The 23218-nt window shown below is 38.5% G+C and overlaps 1 protein-coding gene and 1 long non-coding RNA gene across 2 annotated transcripts; one reads left to right on the top strand and one right to left on the bottom strand.

Moving 5' to 3' along the window:
* Positions 1 to 5677: 5677 nt before the first annotated feature.
* Positions 5678 to 8656, bottom strand: LOC145767127 (uncharacterized). The gene is made up of 3 exons (XR_014288739.1): positions 7889 to 8656; positions 7434 to 7588; positions 5678 to 7104 (listed from the first exon to the last, which is right to left on the bottom strand). It is a non-coding gene; the product is annotated as an uncharacterized LOC145767127 (long non-coding RNA).
* Positions 8657 to 9128: 472 nt separating this feature from the next.
* LOC145767403 (lipid droplet-regulating VLDL assembly factor AUP1-like) lies at positions 9129 to 22404 on the top strand. Its single transcript, XM_082579219.1, has 10 exons — positions 9129 to 9400; positions 14033 to 14182; positions 19163 to 19310; positions 19647 to 19786; positions 20287 to 20362; positions 20544 to 20684; positions 20766 to 20883; positions 21183 to 21272; positions 21336 to 21448; positions 22141 to 22404. The coding sequence occupies exons 1-10, from the start codon at positions 9369 to 9371 to the stop codon at positions 22273 to 22275; spliced, it is 1143 nt and encodes a 380-aa protein (XP_082435345.1). The 5' UTR covers positions 9129 to 9368; the 3' UTR covers positions 22276 to 22404.
* The last annotated feature ends 814 nt before the right edge of the window (positions 22405 to 23218 follow it).

Below are 23218 nucleotides of genomic sequence, written 5' to 3'. Positions count from 1 at the left end.
CAACTTAATGTTTGATATTATTAAGTCTTTCATTCAATAGGCGCTGTCAAATAAATATCTATTTTGCTTTCTTCTCCATTCCGACAACATTATTTTTGTCAATTCTGTTCATGTTCAGAATTTGTGCTGAAAATGCTCTCACAACGCACCAAATTCAATGTTAATTTTAAAAATTTTCTGGGGGAGGCCCCCCAGACCCCCTGCTGTTGCTTTGCCGTCACTGAACACCCTGTCAAAGTGGTCATGGTACACCACTGGCAAGCATAAGGCTACACTGTGTAACAACTCACCCAAATAGTAGTTGGCTGAATAAGATCAACATAATATGTCAAACATGTGACACTCAGCTTTAAAATATTTATAATGAGTCGAAGGTATTGCATTTTGTGGTGTAGCGCGTGTTGTCACGCACCACATCTCCCTTGCCAACAGCGCAGTGTGAGTTTGCCGATTGCCTGGCTTGGCTTCTCTTGGTTTCTTTCGTGTTGGTTCATTCTCTAGTTTTCAGTTAACAGTGTAGCAGTGCAGTCGGCAGTTTAAGTAGAGTCTTGTTTTAGTTTGTCATTTAATACTTTCTGTTAACATTCTTTAAAGCTAGTTTTCAATTGCAGGATAATCACGTTTTAAGTTTATTAAAGACTACTTTACTGAAATGATTGATTGAATCTTTATCCTCGGACTGGGAAAGCTTCTTGTAGAGCTTAATCCTGGCAGTTTCGCATATTGTAGAGGCTTTGAATCACAGACGCAGGCCCGGTCACCGCGATTGACAGAGTGAAGTTTCCGATTGTTGAAGTGTTGTTGCCAGGGAATTATTCTATCCATTAGATGCCGCTGAATGGAGAGCAGTCCTCAGAATGTGTTGCTCAAGCGCACACCCCGAGAGTCGAACCAGCGCGGCTTGATCTTGAAGCTTCTTCGTTCCAGAAGTGAAGCGCTAACCAATTGAGCTATCGGGGCGGATGTTTGAGTTATGAGTTTGTTGGTTTCAATGTAGGTCATGTCACACTTCAAGTCTGATTTAACTTTGAAGCCAGTTAAATATCCCTCATAGTTTTGTAGCAATAACATTTTCTTTGACAAAGCAAAAATTTGCATTTCATACCCTAAAACAGTTTTTCATCAATAATTTTCTACTGCAGCCTTCAAAAATCAAAATGGCTGAAGCTTCGTTTGCACATGAAAACTAAAAACCTGAAAAAAAAAACTTAATTCCAGCGGTTGATGTGAATTAATTTAAAAGTTAAAAGAACTGTAACAACCTTCCCTTGTAACAAATCTTCCCGGTCTCTTCTACTAACATTTTTCTCTAATTTATCGAATTAGACAACTAGAATTATCTAGTATCTAGAATTATCTAAGTCTGTCTACAAGAGATCGAACTCATAAAACGCAAATAACAAAATGGCTGCCGAATTCACTAGTAGCTAGCCTAAATCAAGGTTTCTTTGAATGGTCCCTTTTCTGCGAGTTATTTATCGATTTTTAATTCCGGTTCGGATCCTCAACAAGATTCTAATTTCGTACCAAGATCCAGATCCGATCCGGATCCGGTGAAAAACAGTAAGATCTGAATCCAGTTCCTGTACACATCTGTTGCCCGCTACAATATATGATAAATGCAGTTGCGCTTGAGTAATTTGTAAAGTTGCTAATCATCATCATTATGTTCCTTCCTTGTATTGAGAGTTGGATGCAAGCGCCACTGTTCTATTGTAAAGTTGTATTGTTCCATTGTAAAGTTGCTGAAGGGAAATTTAATTCACGGCCTCTGGCAACTCTGGTTAGGTTGCTGGACGAAAATGACCACCCTCATTCTGGCAGAATAATTTTTCCGTTTTCCGCCTAAAAAAGATATCCTTGAATAAGTGCGAGGCATAAAGTGCGACATGACATACCTTCGAAAAATCTTAAATAAAACTATATTCCGCAACATATGCCACTTAAATTTTGCCTGCATCGGATTCAGTATTAAATTACCTTTCCAGGGATGTGCATCAATAGGTGGGCATTTGGGAGGAACGTCCAGCAGAACGGTTCAAAGATGGAGGATATTTTTACAATATTCAAGAAAGTAATACGACTTTGCATAAAAAACACCTCTCCAAACATCTTCAAATAAAACTATATTTCGCAACATATGCCACTTAAATTTTGCATGCATCGGATTCAGTATTAAATTACCTTTCCAGGGATGTGCATCAATAGGTGGGCATTTGGGAGGAACGTCCAGCAGAACGGTTCAAAGATGGGGGGTATTTTCACGATATTCAAGAAAATAAAACGACTTGCATAAAAAACACCTCTCCAAACATCTTCGAATAAAACTATATTCCGCAACATATGTCACTTAAATTTTGCATGCATCGAATTCAGTATTAAATTACCTTTCCAGGGATGTGCATCAATAGGTGGGCATTTGGGAGGAACGTCCAGCAGAACGGTTCAAAGATGGAGGATAATTTTACGATTCGAATTTACATAAAAAATACCTCTCCAAACATCTTCGAATAAAACTATATTCCGCAACATATGCCACTTAAATTTTGCACGCATCGGATTCAGTATTACATTAACTTTCCAGGGATGTGCATCAATAGGTGGGCATTTGGGAGGAACGTCCAGCAGAACGGTTCAAAGATGGAGGATAATTTTACAATATTTAAGAAAATAATACAACTTTTGCATAAAAATACCTCTCCATAAACATCTTCGAATGAAACTATATATTCCGCAACGCACGTGCCACTTAAATTTTGCATGCATCGGTAAAATCGTATTATTTTCTGGAATATCGTAAAAACATCTTCCATCTTTGAACCGTTCTGCTGGACGTTCCTCCCAAATGCCCACCTATTGATGCACATCCCTGGAAAGGTAATTTAATACTGAATCCGATGCATGCAAAATTTAAGTGGCATATGTTGCGGAATATAGTTTTATTCGAAGATGTTTGGAGAGGTGTTTTTTATGCAAAGTCGTATTATTTTCTTAAATGTCGTGAAAATATCCTCCATCTTTGAACCGTTCTGCTGGACGTTCCTCTCCCAAATGCCCACCTATTGATGCACATCCCTGGAAAGGTAATTTAATACTAAATCCGATGCATGCAAAATTTAAGTGGCATGTGTTGCGGAATATAGTTTTATTCGAAAATGTTTGGAGAGGTATTTTTTATGCAAAAAGTCGTATTATTTTCTTGAATATTGTAAAAATATTCTCCATCTTTGAACCGTTCCGCTGGACGTTCCTCCCAAATGCCCACCTATTGATGCACATCCCTGGAAAGGTAATTTAATACTGAATCCGATGCATGCAAAATTTAAATGGCATATGTTGTGGAATATAGTTTTATTCGAAGATGTTTGGAGAGGTATTCTTTATGCAAAAAGTCGTATTATTTTCTTGAATATCGTGAAAATATTCTCCATCTTTGAACCGTTCTGCTGGACGTTCCTCCCAAATGCCCACCTATTGATGCACATCCCTGGAAAGATAATTTAATACTGAATCCGATGCAGGCAAAATTTAAGTGGCATATGTTGCGGAATATAGTTTTATTCGAAAATGTTTGGAGAGGTATTTTTTATGCAAAAAGTCGTATTATTTTCTTGAATATTGTAAAAATATTCTCCATCTTTGAACCGTTCCGCTGGACGTTCCTCCCAAATGCCCACCTATTGATGCACATCCCTGGAAAGGTAATTTAATACTGAATCCGATGCATGCAAAATTTAAATGGCATATGTTGTGGAATATAGTTTTATTCGAAGATGTTTGGAGAGGTGTTTTTTATGCAAAGTCGTATTATTTTCTTGAATATCGTGAAAATATCCTCCATCTTTGAACCGTTCTGCTGGACGTTCCTCCCAAATGCCCACCTATTGATGCACATTCCTGGAAAGGTAATTTAATGCTGAATCCGATGCAGGCAAAATTTAAGTGGCATATGTTGAGGAATATAGTTTTATTTGAAAATGTTTGGAGAGGTGTTTTTTATGCAAAGTCGTTTTATTTTCTTGAATATTGTAAAAATATTCTCCATCTTTGAACCGTTCCGCTGGACGTTCCTCCCAAATGCCCACCTATTGATGCACATCCCTGGAAAGGTAATTTAATACTGAATCCGATGCATGCAAAATTTAAATGGCATATGTTGTGGAATATAGTTTTATTCGAAGATGTTTGGAGAGGTATTCTTTATGCAAAAAGTCGTATTATTTTCTTGAATATCGTGAAAATATTCTCCATCTTTGAACCGTTCTGCTGGACGTTCCTCCCAAATGCCCACCTATTGATGCACATCCCTGGAAAGATAATTTAATACTGAATCTGATGCAGGCAAAATTTAAGTGGCATATGTTGCGGAATATAGTTTTATTCGAAAATGTTTGGAGAGGTATTTTTTATGCAAAAAGTCGTATTATTTTCTTGAATATTGTAAAAATATTCTCCATCTTTGAACCGTTCCGCTGGACGTTCCTCCCAAATGCCCACCTATTGATGCACATCCCTGGAAAGGTAATTTAATACTGAATCCGATGCATGCAAAATTTAAGTGGCATATGTTGCGGAATATAGTTTTATTCGAAGATGTTTGGAGAGGTATTTTTTATGTAAAATCGTATTATAAAATTATCCTCCACCTTTGAACCGTTCTGCTGGACGTTCCTCCCAAATGCCCACCTATTGATGCACATCCCTGGAAAGGTAATTTAATACTAAATCCGATGCATGCAAAATTTAAGTGGCATGTGTTGCGGAATATAGTTTTATTTAAATATGTTTGGAGAGGTGTTTTTTATGCAAAGTCGTTTTATTTTCTTGAATATCGTGAAAATACCCCACATCTTTAAACCGTTGTGCTGGACGTTCCTCCCAAATGCCCACCTATTGATGCACATCCCTGGAAAGGTAATTTAATACTGAATCCGATGCAGGCAAAATTTAAGTGGCATATGTTGCGGAATATAGGCTAGTTTTATTCGAAGATGTTTGAAGAGGTGTTTTTTATGCAAAGTCGTATTATTTTCTTGAATATCGTGAAAATATCCTCCATCTTTGAACTGTTCTGCTGGACGTTCCTCCCAAATGCCCACCTATTGATGCACATCCCTGGAAAGGTAATTTAATACTAAATCCGATGCATGCAAAATTTAAGTGGCATGTGTTGCGGAATATAGTTTCATTTAAAAATGTTTGGAGAGGTGTTTTTTATGCAAAGTCGTTTTATTTTCTTAAATATCGTGAAAATACCCTCCATCTTTGAACCGTTCTGCTGGACGTTCCTCCCAAATGCCCACCTATTGATGCACATCCCTGGAAAGGTAATTTAATACTGAATCCGATGCATGCAAAGTTTAAGTGGCGTATGTTGCGGAATATAGTTTTAATTAAGATTTTTCGAAGGTATGTCATGTCGCACTTCATGCCTCGCACTTATTCATGGATATCATTTTTAGGCGGAAAGCGGAAAAATTATTCTGCCAGAATGACGGTGGTACGAAAATGAGCTAATGAACTTTATTTACTTTTATAAGCTGAATTTAAATGCTGAACTGAAACCTCTATGTAACATTTGCTAACTGTCTTCTGTAGCTCATTGTACCAGCTGCACTACAAAAGTTTATACGATTTTAAAAAGAACCACATGTTTAAAGGCAGTGGCGGCTGGTTACTTTTGCTCATGGGGGTGCTGCAAATAATGTTGTTAAGTGTGACGTCATAGAATGGCAGGAACGGACGAGCGCCGAAGGCACGAGCTTCCTAGGGGGGTCTGGGGGCATGCCCCCCCCAGAAAATTTTGCACTTTTATATGCTCTAAAATGCCATTCCTGGTGTTTTCAGGACAAAAAATAAAAATTTGAAGCAGTTGAAAATGTGGATTTTTAGAACTTTGAAACAGAATTGTTTTTTCTTAAAATGAAAAACCTGATTTGGCGATTATACAGCACCTGCACTTAGAACACTTGCACATAATCATCCTGAAAGCAGATAATCAATACCATGATTGGTTTGAAGGTAGGTGGCAAGTTCAACTACTGCTCCCATGGACTTAATGCAAGCTGTGAGTGTCTTGTTCAAAAGCCCAGCCGTTTCACATCCACGCAATTATTCAAAATTTTTGTTTCCTCCTTCATAAAAATGCACCCCAACATGATTTTGTTCATGGCTGATGCTCATCATCGGCGTATGAGCAGATCTTTCCAGGATAGATTGGAGGGCAGGAAATCACCAGCCACTCAGCAGTCTTGTCGTCCAGGACATGGCTGATGCTTAATAGCATGAACACAGGATGTCTTTCTTTCTCTCATGAACAAAGTACCAAATTTTACAGGCTTATCATATCTGCACTATACTGCTTGTTTCTTTGACATCCACAGACTGTACAATGTACATACCTTTAAAGCAAGTTGTAACAGATATATATTACTTTTCAAACATTGGTGATAAAACTGATGTATCGAGCAGTTTCTGAAAATGCTGAACAAGCTGTGCTGTTCCAAGCCACGAACAGTTGATTCATTGAAAACACCTGCATGCCAAAAAATAACTAGTTAGTGGTCACACAAAAAAACTAGTAAAGCATTGACATGAACACAAACCTTGCACATGAATACACAAAAAATTTTCACCAACTATAGTTGTGTAATGCAGAATTAGGCTCTTTGCACTTGATTACATGCTCTTCAAGTTTTTGAAGAAGTTACATTGAATGCATTTTCTACCATTGTACATTTGTACAATAATCCATTTATTAGAACGCTAACTAAAAACCTATTGAAAGCATGCAGTGGAAATGTCCGTGAAATGTTGCTTGGATTTAATGAGGATTTTCTTTAGTTTGTTTGCAACCTTTAATGGCGTGTCTTCTTCCACAGCATACAGGCGAGACACATGATGAAATTCTGCAATACATGACTGACCAAGCAGGTGCTCGTGGCCAGCACAAGGGAGATTCATCCGTTTCCTTTTTCCAAAATTGTTGTAAATATTCTTCAGATTATGAGTAAAATCAAAAAATGAAACAGCTTTTCCTCTTTTCTCAATGGATGCTCTATGCTGTGCGAAAGCTTTCCACCACACAGATCAACAAACAATTTCCTATAAAACAAAAAGTACAGTTTAAAGTGGTGACAATGGTACATGTAGTCATAGATGGGACTTTTTTGAAATAACATTTATAAAAAGTTACAGAAGCAACAGGCAAAAATTTGCCTTCTGTAACTACAATATCAGGTCAAGAAAAACAAAAATAAAAATCGTAATTCATTCTATATTAATCTATAAATTTTAACATGTAGAATAGCCTACTTGTAGCCTACTACCGTTTGGCAGAAATACGCTGTTTCACAATAATTCTATTTCACAAACCAACGAATGTGCACTTTATAAACTGTTTGCACAGCAAATTAGTGTTAAATATTCCTTACTTTTTTTAAGCTTCTTTGGGCTTAATTGTAGCTTGGCATCCTTTTGACAGTAAAACACCAAAATCCGATGTGTTATATTGTGTTGCTACATCACAAGTCACTTTGGCTGCTTCACACTTGTCAGTTTGACAGGATACGTCAGAATGAAGAAAAACCTAATAATGCAACAGTTAACATTCTGCAAGAATGCGTAGAATGCCAAACACTGCATTTTTCTCTTCCACCAATTAGTGAGCTCTCAGCTTCAAGCATTTTGACAACATGGTAACAATTTTATGGTATCATAATAGCATATACTCAGATTGCTCACATAACTAGGCAGACTCGTTACTCTATCATTTACTTTGTTCCACAACTCTTGATGTGTCCACAACGGCATGATGTCGGTGTAGATTATGCTATGTTTATTATTTGTTCATAAGAAATCAACATTACATCATTCACCAACAACGTACCGATATTTCATGTATATCTAGGTCAGCATTCATTCTCACAGAATCATGTGCTTCACTATCACCATCTGTACTCGCAGTATTCTTGTGAGCAGCAGTGTCTTCAGCTATCCACTGAAGCAAAAATACCAAGTAGGATTAGTAAAATAATTTGCTACCTTGATGTTTGATATGCAGTTTACACATTCATAACCTATTCACTGTTGGCATATACTAGTAGCCTAGTTCAGTTCAGTTTATTTTTCATCATTAACGTTTCTGGAATGAAAATCGTTGTGCAAGCTGCAATAGGCCTACCATCAATATACCAACATGCCAATAAACAGAAAAAGTTGATAAAACCATGGCGGTTCAAAACATGTCATGCAATAGCCGGGTATCGGATGTACAGTAGGCCTACGGTATACAACTGCAGCCAGCAAAGCTGTCAGCTACCCTACTAAACCTGTTAAAGTTAAAGAAAATAAATGTAGCCTATGCTGTAAGCATAGCTGTTATATTAGTACAACATCAACATCATAACTGTCTAAAACACTGACGTCTAACTCTTCAAAAATACTTAATCTATACTAGTCTAACTCTAAATAGGCAAAACATCTCAAAAAGCACTGCAAGTTAGCGAGGGAAAACACACTCAGCTGCCTGACTAGCTTCGACTGACAGGGTTGCCAATAGTAATATCGCTGGCTTACAATCCAGCAGTTTCTGTCGTAACAGAAATTTCAAGACTACAACATGGCAACATGGTACTGCAAAAAACGCAGCACCCTCTCCCAGCCAAAATCGCCGCTTCCAAGAGATTCGCGCATGCGCAATACAGCACAAACAAGCTGAAACTGGGACTGCAGGGAACTGCAGTACCAGAGTTTCCGTACCAAAATTTATTTAATGCGGTGATTTGTGCTATTGTTTTCTAGATATGACGAGGGGTTTGAGTAGACTTTTAAGAAATACCCATACATTAGGCTATAAAATAAAAATTATTTAGCTAAAATTAACGCTAATAAAAAGTGCTCAATGCCTAGCAAAAATTGCTAAGCAGAGCGTTATCAAAGCAAATACAGAAGTTACGCCAGGGGGTGCTGCAGTACCGCAGCACCGCTTTAAATTAAAGCACTACAAACTACCGCCCTGGTAGTGTCATGAGAATAAGGCAATCGCTGCGAGCCTTCATATCCCCTTCTCTAGATATCCCTGGTTGAAGCTCACATGAAATTCAGAAATTGTGTATTGCTACTGTGGGGGCCTTCATATTTTTGTTTGGCTAATCTCAATCTAGCTAAGTTGCTGTTCTGGTAAACTTTCATAGTCATGCTCTCAAGGTAGGATACAGTATATATTGATGTTAAGCTGAGAATATTACATGGCTACAATTTTCATCTATTTTTTTGATAAAGACGAAGATTTAAACTTTGTAAAAGTTGGGATGACATTTTGATGTTAACCTTATTTTATTGAAGCCAAGAAAGCAAAGAGTTTGAGCATGGAAATTAACAAAGTCATACACTTACAAAGGTACGGTACTATTGTATCAATTGTTTTAAATTTTTGTTTGGTTGTTGTTTTTGAAACTTATGTGTTATATATATTTTGTTTCAAATTTGTGATCTTTATGTCACATGTTTGCACTAACTACAAAGTGACTTAACTTGCATTCTGCTATTTGCATTGAATAAATTTGAATACATAAAGTATCCGCCCAAGTGATAATCAAGATTTAGAATCTGCACTTTTTAAGTGGAAGCAAAATCAATAAAATTACAGGGCACAGCTTCTGACTTGAAGATGCTGATGATATGCTAAGTCGGCAATACTCACTCAATGAGAAATTAGTTTGTTCATAAGAACTTCTGAAATATTTTTGTTATGAGCACAAGCCACAACATAGAACTTGTGGCCTTTATTTTTTTTTTGCTGAGACTTTTTGGTCATTTGTCCGAAATGACTTGAAATGATTCGCTCATTTTTTATTTATGTCGGTCATTTTTTCTGATGAAAATATTTCCTTTTAAGTACGGTACCGTAGATTGTGATAGATTTTGATTTTGCTACATTTTGATATATTTTCCTTTTGATACAAGCCAAAATTTGCACTTCCTGACTAGCTACAACATTAAGTTTCGCTGAGAAACGTTGTCATGTTTTATCTGAGAAAAGTTAAAACAGACAAACGTTTTTTCAATCATTCATCAGCGAAACTCAACCTTGCAACACTTTTTTTGGACATTTTGACCGAATTGACTATATTTTTTTCGGACATTTTGCTAAAGAATCGGTCAATGACCGATAAATGACCGAAAAAAAAAACAGCTTGTGGCATAGGCTGAGCCAAGTGGCTCTTTTAGTGGAAAAGGGTGCCTAACTCTGGCTGAGTCTACATTGTTAGCACTAAAGCTATTCTTTAGTGCTAAATAGACTTTAGTGCAGAGTAATTGACTCCGAACTGAATGAAGCATGCAGAATTATATTATAACTGGCACATTCTGCCTAACACTAACACTAATTTCTGACATGTATAACTCAGCAACTATAGCTCCACTTTATATCCAAAGAGAAGCACACCTACTCAGGGCAAATACAAACCTTTAGATAGAGCTGGGCGATATTACGATATTTCGATGCGATACGATATTTTTTCGGCAGCGATATTTATTCACAAAGCTCCGATTTTATCGTTTATAAATGTACTGAAATTATAGCAACATTTTCGCATGCGCAGTGACACAGACATCACATGCGCAGAGTGTGCCAAGTGTGTGTGTGTGCATTGTTTACGCATTGCAAGCAGTCTGACATCGCATGCGCAGACAACCCTCAAGCGTGTGTGCATTGTTTACGCATTGCGAACAGTCTGACATCGCATGCGCAGACAACCCTCAAACGTGTGTGCATTGTTTACGCATTGCGAACAGTCTGACATCGCATGCGCAGACAACCCTCAAACGTGTGTGCATTGTTTACGCATTACAAGCAGTCTTTGTGATTACGCAATCCTGCTTATTGATTCCCACGTGTTGCATTGTTGCAAAGGATAAAGTCCGGTAAATACGATCGGAAACTTGCAAGCTGACTGAATTTACGTAGCATAGTGTAGCGGCTGTAGCATAGTGTAGCGGCTGTAGCCTACGGTAGCTACAGCTAGGTAGATACTTTATTTTGTTTTGCTACTCACCGCTGCATCTCTATTTTGCATCAAAAACTATCAACAAGGATAACTGCATCTGTACATGGTGGCGAGCTAATGCACTGACTTCCTACACTTGCAAAAGTTGCAAGAAAACTTCTGTGCATTCAAGCCACCAGTGTTAGTAGTGAAAGGGTGTTTTCATTCGGAATGGCCCGATTCGGTGAGTTCGATTCGATGAGTTCCCTATTCGGTGAGAGCCTTTTTTGGTGAGAGCCCTATTCGGTGAGTTTTTTTTTTTTAATTATTGCGCGCCGTAGCCTAATTATCATTGCCGTTATAGGGTTAGGGGTTAAGGGTTAGAGGTTTGGGGGTTTGGAGGTTTTTTGGGGGTTGGGGGTTTTAGGTTTTTTTTGGGAGTTTTGGGGGTTGGGGTTTTTGGGGGGTTGAGTTTTGGGGGGTTTTGGGTTTTTTTAGGAGTTTTGGTTTTTTTGGGGGTTTGGGTTTTTGGGGTTTGGAGGTTTGGGTTTGGGGTTAGGGGGTTTTGGGGTTAGGGATTTTAACTAGGCTACGGTACCCGATAATTTTCAAAAAAAAATTCAAAAAAATCACCGAATAGGGCTCTCACCGAAAAAGGCTCTCACCGAATCGGACTCACCGAATAGTAGCAGACCCGTTTTCATTAGTGGCTCAATTGTTTCCAAGAAGAGATTGTGCCTAAAACCCTGCAATGTTAACATGCTGACATTTTTGTCCAAAAATCTTTAGTTTGCGACAGTTAAATTACAGCATTGTTTGCAATGTAGTTCATTTCAGTACCAGTGCTCAGTATGTTTTTCATGCAGTTATAGAAAGCCGTGCTTTGCGATTCGCCGTAAAATATCGAAACTTAGATAATATCGTTTTATTTTTGGTAATATCGTATCGAAATTATTTTACCAATATCGCCCAGCTCTACCTTTAGACTTAAGTCATGTAAGAGCTTCATTAAAGTTGGCCCATTAGAATACACACGCGCGACAACTACACAATTGGAACTGAGTCTGATGGGACACATCATTCTGCTATCCCAAGTCTTTCCAAAAGCCTAACAACCTTTCACCCATGATAGAACAGTGTTGCTTTAATAGAGACTGTTGCGCAGTCAGGAGAAATAAAGCAATCTTTTCCAATAGAAGATGACTCCTATAGTGTTGGGCGATATATCGAATTTTCGATACGATACGATATCTTTTCAATATCAATATTTATTTCAATATCGTTCGATATTTTAACTATTACAGCCCTAACTCGTAACTGCAAACCCCTACAAAAACGTTGCCGAGGCCAAACGGCAAAAGTTGAAACTGCCGTGGCAATGTTTATTACGAAAAAAATTGTACCAAAACATGTAAAATGAGAAGCGAAAAATATACTGGAGTAGTCTATCACGATCGCACTGTTTGATTTGTTGTGATGTAATAATACCAAAAGTAGCGATAAACCAAACAACGCAATACGCACGCTGTTACGGTAATTCACGTTGAATTCACTCACTAATTCACTCACTAATTCACACTTCACTCACTTCACTAATTCACTCACGGGGAGGAAAAGTAAGTTAATTTTGGGTTGATTCAACGTTCGAGTCAGCACAAATCGATTTAATTTTCCCGGCGGGTTATATTGCTTAACAACAATGCCCAATAAGAATTTTACGTTTGTTTTACATGAATTCGACGTCTAGCGACGTTGAATTATTATAAAATAACGTTAATTGCTCAACCAAGTACCGGTAACAAATTAATAGCTCCCTGCGAGAAGATTGTCTCGATTTACGTATGCACTAACATAATTTCGGCACAATTGGGATAGGCTACTGCGAGCCACACAAAGTCTGTTTGATGAAGAACTAGATGTCAGAATCGGAATCATCAGATGCTGTATCGGAGGATGAGGTTGTCGTGTCATCACTGGAATCGGACAAATCAAGAGGCTCATCACTTGGCTGTAAATCTACACTGTCTGCGCTGTTCACAATGAAGCGTCCACGTTTTGCCGCTTTCGTGCTTTGATACCCATCCACACGCCTCTTTCGCAGAGCTCCATCAGGGTGTTGACTAAGGAGCAAATCTATGGCTGTGGCATAACGACTGGGAGGAATGTCTAATTGTCTAATCCTAACCTTACAAGCGCTCGTGACTCGTGTGGCTTCGGCATTTTTATTGCCGACACTAATGCGCCATTCATGCATCTGCGTCGGCAATCACCTCAGCAATCCGACACTAATTTCGAAGACTGAGAAACTCTTTTCTTAATTAGAACAAAAATATTGAAAAGTATCAAAATATCGAGTATTTTTTCAAATATCGTATCATTTTGTTTTTTTCAATATCGCCCAACACTAGACTCCTAACCAATGTGTGATTGTGGCTAAGACAATCAGACAATGAACCCACCTTCACCAGCTGCCCCCTTAGCCCTTCCTGTGACGACAATGACCTAAAAAGCTTTAGAGACAATGCTCTTATCTGGCTTCGACACTGGCATGACAAGCTATGAATCATTGAAGTGCAGATTACACTTTATGCATGCATTCAGACAAATGTTTAATCTAAGTTGAAAAACAGTTGTGAGCAGTTTTTACTTAGAGTGAAAACTTTGTAGATATATAAAATCTACAAAATTTTCAACCAAACGTCTCGGTTGAATTGTACTGTACGTCCCTTTCAACACTGCATTTGGCAACTTAATTTAGAAGCAATTAGCGTTTTTGTCCAGCAAACAAAACTGAATCATTAAAAAAGCATTGAATGTTGTGGTTATAAAGTATTAGAACTAAACTTTTGGTACTATTTGAAAGTCTAGGAAGAGTGTATGACTTACTGCCTGTGGGTATGTATTTTGTAATGAACTAAAACTTTAAGAATGAATGAAAATAAATCAAAAGAGCTTGCATACAGCTCCTATTCATATTAAATATATTACTGTATGTATGTTCATCATGTATACACACATTTTTATTTTTAATTATTTTGTTTTAGGATTGGAAACACTCCTGCATCTTTTCTTCTCTTGTTCTACCTGCCACTGGGTGTACTTCTTCTCATTTTTCGGTTATTTTTAACTCTTAATTATTTGTGTGCTCAACTGGTTTTCAGAGTAGTTTGTTCAAAAGAAAATTTTGTCAGAAGGTTAGTACTGGTTGAACAGATTGTGCAAATTAAATGATTTCGATAAGAATATTGTCACCTGGAAATCGAATGCATGTTTGAACACTTCAAGTTGGACAAAGCCTGCTTTGGTTTCCAGATAATGAAATGATAGAAATTCTTGCCTGTAAATAGGGCTTGTTTTAAAGCATCAATTGTGATTCTTCATTCTTGGATTGAATTAATTGTAACATCTGGTAACATTAGCATCACATGGTACTAAGCAACATAGTGGTGAAATCATTAGCACTACGTTCACTTGGAGAACACCATTGTTGTACTGTAGATACTTAGAGTAAATCAGGCAATCTTATTTGTGAAAAAGGAAGGATGTGCAAAAAAAGGTTAAGAATCACAAATGAGAACTTGATTTACAGGGTGAACAGAAAGTCCTTGGACTTTTTTTATTTTATGTTTTAAACATATTGAATGTCACTTATATATTTCGGAATGGCCCGTTTCGGCTAGTCCGATTTGGCTACAGTCCGATTCGGCTAGTCCAATTTGGCTAGTTCCTTATTCGGCTACAGGTTTGAATTGTATTTTATTCCACAATATCGTTTCTTTTGCATTCCAACAAAGAAAAATAATTTGAAATGAAATTTAGCGCAAAATGTTTGAACTATTAAATTGAAATGTTTGCTCACATTAAATCGACATGTATCCTACGTCACCGTCTGTATGCAAACTTAGAATATATTAGAATCCTCAACTATTACAAAATTCTAAATCCAACGACGCCTTCTGTTTATTTAGAGAAATTTGTATTTTATTCCACAATATCGTTTCTTTTGTAGTTGAAATTATCGAAGCTTTAGATGAGTGGGGTTTTAGACCTAACCACTGAGATCTTAAATCATATTTATGACACCGGAAACATCCCTAGTGGTATGGTACGTTCCATATCATATTCATAACTTTACCAAAGAAAACCGGAGCAACAGAATGCTCACTCCACAGAACAATTAGCCTTGTGAATCATCTAACAAAGATCTTACTTCGAATCATGATGATGAGATTGAGACCAAAACTAAAATCGGAAATTTCCACAGCACAGTTTGGATTTGTTCCAGACAAAGGGACCACAAAAAGGAATTTTTACATTAAAAGTGATAACAGAGAGATGTATGTCTGATTCTTCTGTTTATTTAGAGAATTTTGTATTTTGTTCCACAATATCGTTTCTTTTGCATTCTTGCATTTTATCAAGTGTTTACCTTTGAGTGCCTTTCCAGACGGCAAATTCCGTCATTTTCACATTGATTCAACGTCTGCAGATGTTATGACGAATTTTGTTGTCTGGGTTCGTTCAAAATAAGTGTTTTACATCAAAACAACATTTTTCATGATTAACAATAGAGGTTAATGAGATATAGCCTCAGCAAAAACGTGTCAACGAAAAAAAGACAGTTGCCAAATAGCGTTTGACATAAAAAATGAAGTTAAAACCTAAGTGGCAGTTTAGAATAAACCTGGGTTTTGGCGTTACATGACCTGGAATTCCTTTGGTTACTTCCTTCGTTAGACTCTCAGTTGATGTTACTTTATCATGGCAGAAAAAGACTGTAGCCAAATAGGAAACTAGCCGAATCAGACAAGCCGAATAGTAGCAGACCCTATATATTTATAGTAAATATCTTATTAATAATTAAACTCTCTTAAAATTTAGGTCTAATTGTAAGCATAGGATCGTTTAATTTCTCAAAAAATTTTAATTTTTTTTGTGCACACCCCTTTAATCTTTGCATTTGCCTGAAAAAACCTTCCTGGCAAAATGTTGGGTAAATCCACCAACATTTAGTGACCTCTCACAGTGCTTTTATGTTCTCATAATTTAGGTCATACCACATCAAAACAGCCAATATGAAGATATCTTGTAGATGATACCTCTCAGATTTTGCTGAAAAGTTGTCATACTATGCCTTAGGCTACCAAACAAAAGAATCCTAAGTTTTAGATCAATATCTCAAACGGTTTTCCCATGACAGCCATTTAAATTTTGGGCGCTACCCTCATTTTTGATTTGGGGGGAGGGGGGAGTAGCGAATAGCAATTTCAGCCATTTTTAGAGCCCCATAACTTCTATTGTAATTGTGGTAGAAGACTAAAAATTGCTGTGCTATTAAGTTCATTATAAACTATACTGCACAATTCAATAGAAAAAAACAACATCTGTTGATGCATAAGTGTTAGGTAGGTCATCAAAATCCTGTTTTTTTTTCCGTATAAGTGTTTTTTTCAATTTTCAAATGCTTCTACCACCCAAACCAATCAAAATATTTCTCAAAAACTTAATTATTTGTAATGTTTGGAAACTTTTCTTCTGCCAACTTGAATTTGTGAGTTTTGGTGCCATTAAATAACAGAGATCTTATGGCAGGTCTGAAAACCCTATCAGGCAGAAATGGCCCTTTGTTACCCCTATGTTTAGAATGAGCAAATCAGGGCAAGAAATCATTTTTTCAGACGAAAAACTCTTCACAATTAAAGCTCAGTTCAATAATCAGAATGATAGAATTTATGCCAAGTCTTCAGCAGCTATGTATTAAAGATTCTGTGAGAACAGTTTACCACCATCAAAAACCATCTTCTGTCATGGTGTGGGCCGGCGTGCTGCCATCTCCAAATCTTGGAAGTCTTCTCTGATTTTCGTGGAACAAAAGGTTAAAATCAATTCAGATCGCTACAGCAACGATACTTTGGTTCCAGCCCTTGAAGAGATGAAGAAACACTACAAAGATCAGCCGTTCACATTTTAACAAGATGGTGCACCATCCTACACCTCAAGAAAGACTCAGGACTGGTGCTCACGTCAACTTCCAAGATTCTGAAGCCAGAAAATATGGTCTCATTGCCTGATTTGAATCTCATGGACTTTTGTGTGTGGTCGTTGTTGGAGACAAAGGCCTGTTCCATTGCTCACCCAAGTGTTGATGCTCTGAAGGAATCACTCCTGCGGGAATAGGCCAATATATCCCAGGATGAGCTAGGTGCCTCGGTTAAAAACTTCTGATAAAGAATTGAGAGAGTTATATCTCCAAGTTAAGGGTCGCCACATTGACAATAAATGAAGAAACTTGTTCCTAGTATTGCCAGCATAGGCGCCTGGTTTTGAAAATTGCCGGGGGGGGGGGGGGGGCAAACTTTCTAGCCGACTGGTTGCTTACATTCAAAATGCTGATGTTTGTCAGCATTGATGTTTGTTTGCGTCTATCTGCCATTGTATATCGCCAAGCTTTATAATGTAGGCTCAGGTCTCGAAATTCACGGCGGACATCGAACATGTCTGCCGTCACAGCATGTGATATCCGCGGGAAGTACCATCTAGATCGGTCATATTTGTCGGCCTATAAATAACACAGGAACTAGCGATACAAATCGTCATAGCATAGCACGAACAATTGTTGCGATAATATATTTTCCAGCGCATTCTAGCGCGCATCTAGAAAATGTGAATACTGTATCCCTTAGCTTCCATTCAAGGTGGAAAACTTTCGATTTTTACATTGCTTCAACGATTGATGACATTGAATCAGCGTAACAAAGGTGAATTCTTCGCTAAGAATCGATAGGAGTACAGGTACTTCTATACTAATCACGCAAAATTTAGTTCAAGTTCTACATCACAATGTCTGGCTTTGATCTCCGAGTAATAATTATACAGCAAGGTTGGTTACTAAATTAGATTATACAAGTAGGCTATTACAGCAAGATGCAACAAAATTTGTTAAGTTTGGGTATTACAGTAAGAAAAAAAAGACCCAAGGAAAATTCACTTTTGCTCACATGACACGCAAAAATAAATTAAAAAAAAAAGCCTGTGAAACTTTGCACAGCAGAAAATAGTAGCGTTGGTGTAGAAATTTTCCGACTCCTGTTCAGAGCATTGTGATGCAATAAGCCACACGACCTCGTTCGGTGGAAGTTAATCAGTTATGTGACGTATTGACCAGCTACACCGCGCTTTGACTCTTCAAGCGCAAGCAACGCAAGTCGTTTATCTGATAAAAGCCTTTCAGAGTGACTTTACTGAATTTTTAAAAAGCCTTCCAAAACTGTAGTTATAGTTCTGAAATGGCGAAGAATTATTATCAAGATAAAGTGATTAAGCATGACGATCGACGGCTAAAACTGGTGTGTCCGCCGTGAGACTTAATTTGTCCGCCGAGATAGCTGCTCCGACCGGACACGTTCGTCCGCCGTCAACAAAAACGAATTTCGAGGCCTGTAGTATAGGCTACTTCGAATTATATGCTGGTCACTTTGAACTTTAGCTCTTAATACGCGTAGATACTTAACTGAGCAAACAGCAAACCGCACCTCGTTATTGACACTCCCAAGAAAAAACAAAGCGGCAGAAATCAAGAAAAACGTTTTTCAATTCATTGTTACTATGCTTCAACGGCACCATGCTGGTGTTTATCAGCTACCGTACTTCTGTTTCTTTTGTTATCTTAGGAGCAGCGCTCTTGTTGCAACAAGTAGATTTTTTAATTGAGATCGATCCGCAATGAAGGTCAAACTAACGCAAATCTGAACTTAGAAACATTCGATTTAGGATTTTTTTTAAATAATTTGCGGAGGGGCAGCCACCCCGAGCTAAATTCACGGGGGGCGCCGCCCCCCCCCCCCCCCCTGGAATCGGCGCCTATGAATTTGCAAGCTCTCATTGTGCTACCTGTTTGATAAAATTTTATTTATTTTCTATTAATAACTCATTTATATATAAAATATAAGTTGGTCCAAGGACTTTCTGTTCACCCTTCATTATGCTTCAGTACTGGATTTTTGATTGTATAAATATCTTCTTAGATGGATCATGGTTGTTGTATCCAACAACCGCAATTTTACCAACCATCTACAATTCTACATCTACTAGTTCTGTTTCCACATGATTTGAATTATCACCTGTGGCCAAGTTTACATTTTTGAAAAGTTTTATAATTACAATTTATCTTTCAGAATATTTGAGAGAATATTTCTTGCCATGCTGGGTGTGGTTGCGTTACAATGGAATTGCAGCTTACGAGACAAAAAATCTCTACTTGTTTCAAACAAAGTTTCAAAAGTTGATGCGTTTTTCATTGGAGTTCTCTGCAATTGCTCTGTGGTAAGCTCAGCATGGGATGTTTTCTGGAGCTGCTGCTTTATCATTCTTGTACAAATTCACCGATTCAGCTGTGATGATAGTTCACCTTGATTCAAATTGTCTGTTAGTTCTAGCAGATTTGTTACAGCTGTGTGTACTTTACATTGTGTGTACTTTACATTTAAAATCAATGCAGGTAGTTCATTGTAATCCCTCAACTTCAGGTTTATCAATCTGCTGCTCAGGTTTGCAGCGGTGGTTACTTTCAGTCGCAGAGTATAATTTTGTCTCACAGTTTCCTCTGGATGAAGAGTTGTTCATTGAACTCTCTTTGATGAAATTTTTATTTACTTGAAGGTGTCCAGGGAGCAGTATAATGGGATGAGGAGGTTGTTGTTTCGTTCCTCTTCAATAGAAGAAGCCTCTAGATCCGGAGCGTCACCCCTCGTCCAGCCAGAGCCGCAGCCCAACTCCGGTGCAGCCCTGTTCAAATTTGGGTAATCAACGCTGTGCCGTTGTCTTTAATTGTTGTTACATACACAAGGTGCCATGTACGTTCTATTATGGGCGAGACCGTTTGGAATATGTGGCCTGCTTACTCTCAGACCATGTCTTGGGAAACATGACTATAGAATTGTTGTGGAACGTGACCGCTATACGCCACTGGGCCTGATCAGTCGCACACCAAATACAGTGATAAGTTGTTTCCATCTGTCAGGTTCTTGTATCGGCGTCATAATGATGATGTTATGTCTTGCAGCCCACTTTGAACAATTGCTTGAGTCTTCCCTAGAGCAAAATTTAGAAATTGAAAATATTTTATCGTAAAAAATCCATTGCAGAACTATTGCGCCGTGTTTGAGGCATTTCCATATGATTGAACAGCTGGGTAGCTGCTATCGGAAACAAATCCTGTTTCATGCCGCCGATCCACCATGCTGGCGCCTATGAAATAGCGCCTATCGATCTGGTACGTAATAATTGTTCCTTGTTTCAGTGAATGGCCCTTCTCGTCCGGCATCCCGGTCCAACCAGTGGCCGTTCGATTAAAACGACCTCTTCCAATCGCTGGGGTAAGTCCCTACGTGGTTCTAGTTGATCTGAAAGTCACTTATTTTGGTTAGAAGTTCTGTTTCTTGAACCTCATGTTGGATTCATATAGTACTCGACGAGATATTTTTTCAGGGCATCAAAGCTTTGACATTAAACGCAGCAAATATTTCTGGTGATTAGGCTCCAATTTTGTTCTTCTAGAGCACGCTGGAGAGCTCTTGGTGGCAAGATCTGTTGTGGATGTATTTCTGCATTGTCAGCGTTTATGACGTCACAACGTTGCGTGGCCTTCGCCAAGCGAGTGACGAATCTAAGGAAGACTTTGCCGACCGCGTTCGGATCGTGAGTCTCGTGTTGCTTTTGTTTTGCTATTGCAATATACAACTGGGAAAGTTCTTTATCTTACAACGTTTGTTTTTTTAGAACATCGCTGGAACTCTAGCGGTCCCCTGCTCCGTGTATGACGCATCTGACGTCAAAGAATTATTGAGGAGGAGGAGATTTGAGTCTCGGAAGCCGCAGGATCACCTCAGAGCGTCAGGTTAGATTGGAAGGTGTGCGAAGACTCGTGTTTCGTTTCGAAAGCTCGTGACAAACCTCTGCTATCACAACGAACTCGCAGCATCATGCTAAAACAGCTCGTTTGCATCTATATTTGTGAAATAAACAACGATCATGCTGATAAAAGGGAAAATTAATCTATTATAAAGACGTCTCACTTGGAAGCGGGATATTATAAAGACGTCTCACTTGGAAGCGGGATATTATAAAGACGTCTCACTTGGAAGCGGGATGGGTTTGAGGTATCTCGGCTTGAAAATTTATAATTTTTCTTTTCAGTTGAACCGTCTCCATTCGTACGAGAGATGGTGGGAAAAGTTAAAGACATTCTCCCCCATGTTCCGGTAGCCACCATCGCTGCTGATATCGGTGAGTGTGCCGCGTGCTGACGAACTGCTCCGCGATCTCCTGGCTGACGATATATTTTTGTAGAAAAAACACGTTCTGTTGACGTCACTGTGACGAACTTGTTGGAAGGGGTTGTCAAGTTCAAGCCTGAAGAAACCCAATCATCAGCAAGCCAATCAGCGGCGTCCACGTCACGAGTAAGTAGCAAAATGTTTGTCCTCACGAGTTGAATGTTTCTTTCCGAACAAATCGTGTCATCTTCTTCCTCACTGTTTAAAGCAGGGTCGGCTTGCATCATGACGTCACTACTTCTTGGATTTCCTTTGTTGAAGGGTTCCACTCAGTTTGTCATCCATTGTTTTATTGCTGCAGGATTGTGATGTAGACTTATGTGTGTCGCCTCACAACAACAACATCGTTATTTTTACGTCGTTGACGGATTTTGCTGTTTGGTTGAGCGCTCGATTATGCGATGAAGAAACTGCGAGATCAAGCAACGCTGGTTCAATCCTCACGTTGAACACTTGAGCAACGCATTTCAATGACGGCTTTGTGCATTTAGCGGCATCTAGTGGATGGAATAATTCACCGATGAAAACTTGAAATTGAAACTTCACTGTCAATCTTGGTGCTGGGTCTGCGTCAGTGGTTCAAAGCCTCTACTTCTACAAGTGTACGAAACTCATAAATCAACTTCCAAAGAAGCTTTCTCAGTCCAATGAAGATTGAATCAAGCAGCTCACGTCCCCGCGTTCTGTGGAGATCTCTTGTAGCTCAGTCTTTGCGAGATTGATGTTTTGAATTGTGTGTGACGTGAAAGCGACGTGAAAGCGACGTTTAAATAACGTGAAAGCGACGTTTAAATAACGTTTCTTCCATTTCCTTACAGTCACAACCGAAGAGAGGCAAGGAACCATCTTTCAGCAAGAATCCAGATTATCGTCACATGTCCCTGCAAGAACGCAAAGACGCTCTCATGGAGCGAGCCAGAGAAACTTATTTAAGGAAACGAGGACTTTTATAAACCTTCGCCCGGTTGTTAGGGTTAAGCTGTGACGTCAGATTGTGTTTCATCTACTGTCTTGCGCCCTTTGACGTACACTTGGCGATTGTTGGTCATTGTTTACTCAGCAATAAAACGGTCCGCACTCGGTTTGTTGTTGTTTTTTTTCGGCAACAGAATGGCAAAGTAAACATACAAATTTGACACCAACAAAAGAGAAAGATGGCAAAACCCAAAGCTTTAAAATATGCATCGATGAACCAGTGTTAACACTATCTTAAAATGTTACAGCCACCAAACCCAGAAGCAGTGATGTACGCGCACACAAAAAATATTGACGCCGTCAGCGTTAACGCAAACGTTCGAAAAAACATACGCCGTATGCGTCAACGTAACTTGTAAAAAAAATTGTCAGCGTCAGCGCATACACTAGCGTAAACTAATTTTGTTTGCTAGGTGCCAAACATTCACACGGTATAAAACACTCGAAACAAACAAGTTTTATTTTGAATTTCCACGAAGAAACACAAGCATCTGAAAGTGTTCATCTGACATTTTGCTGTGTTTTGGTTCCAACATATCTTTGCCCATTGAAAACATTCTTTCAACTGCAGCGCTGGAAGGTATTGGCGTGTTGTAGCGAAAAAAATACATTAAAAAGTATGCGTTGACGCTATGCGCTAAAAAAACCGCGAAAACTTTACGGCGTAGCCTCAAGCGCAAACTATCCAAAAAAATGTGGCCGCAAGCGTTAGCGCAAACAAAAAGTCTACGCCGCAAATATGCGGCGTAGAATTTGCGGCGTATACGTACATCTCTGCCCAGAAGAGAGACAGAAAAATAAAACTTTATTGTAAAAATAGTTCTACAATTAATACTTACAAGGAACAGAGATGGGCGTGATCTTGAAGATCACTTTTTTTTTGGTGAGCTTGATCTAAGATTACTTTTTTTTGTGTGATCT

This window comes from Aplidium turbinatum, chromosome 3, assembly GCF_918807975.1.
Source record: "Aplidium turbinatum chromosome 3, kaAplTurb1.1, whole genome shotgun sequence".
Classification (NCBI taxonomy): Eukaryota; Metazoa; Chordata; class Ascidiacea; order Aplousobranchia; family Polyclinidae; genus Aplidium; species Aplidium turbinatum.
Note: the sequence above shows the minus strand (reverse complement) of the source record. Positions and strands in the feature narration are given on the sequence as shown.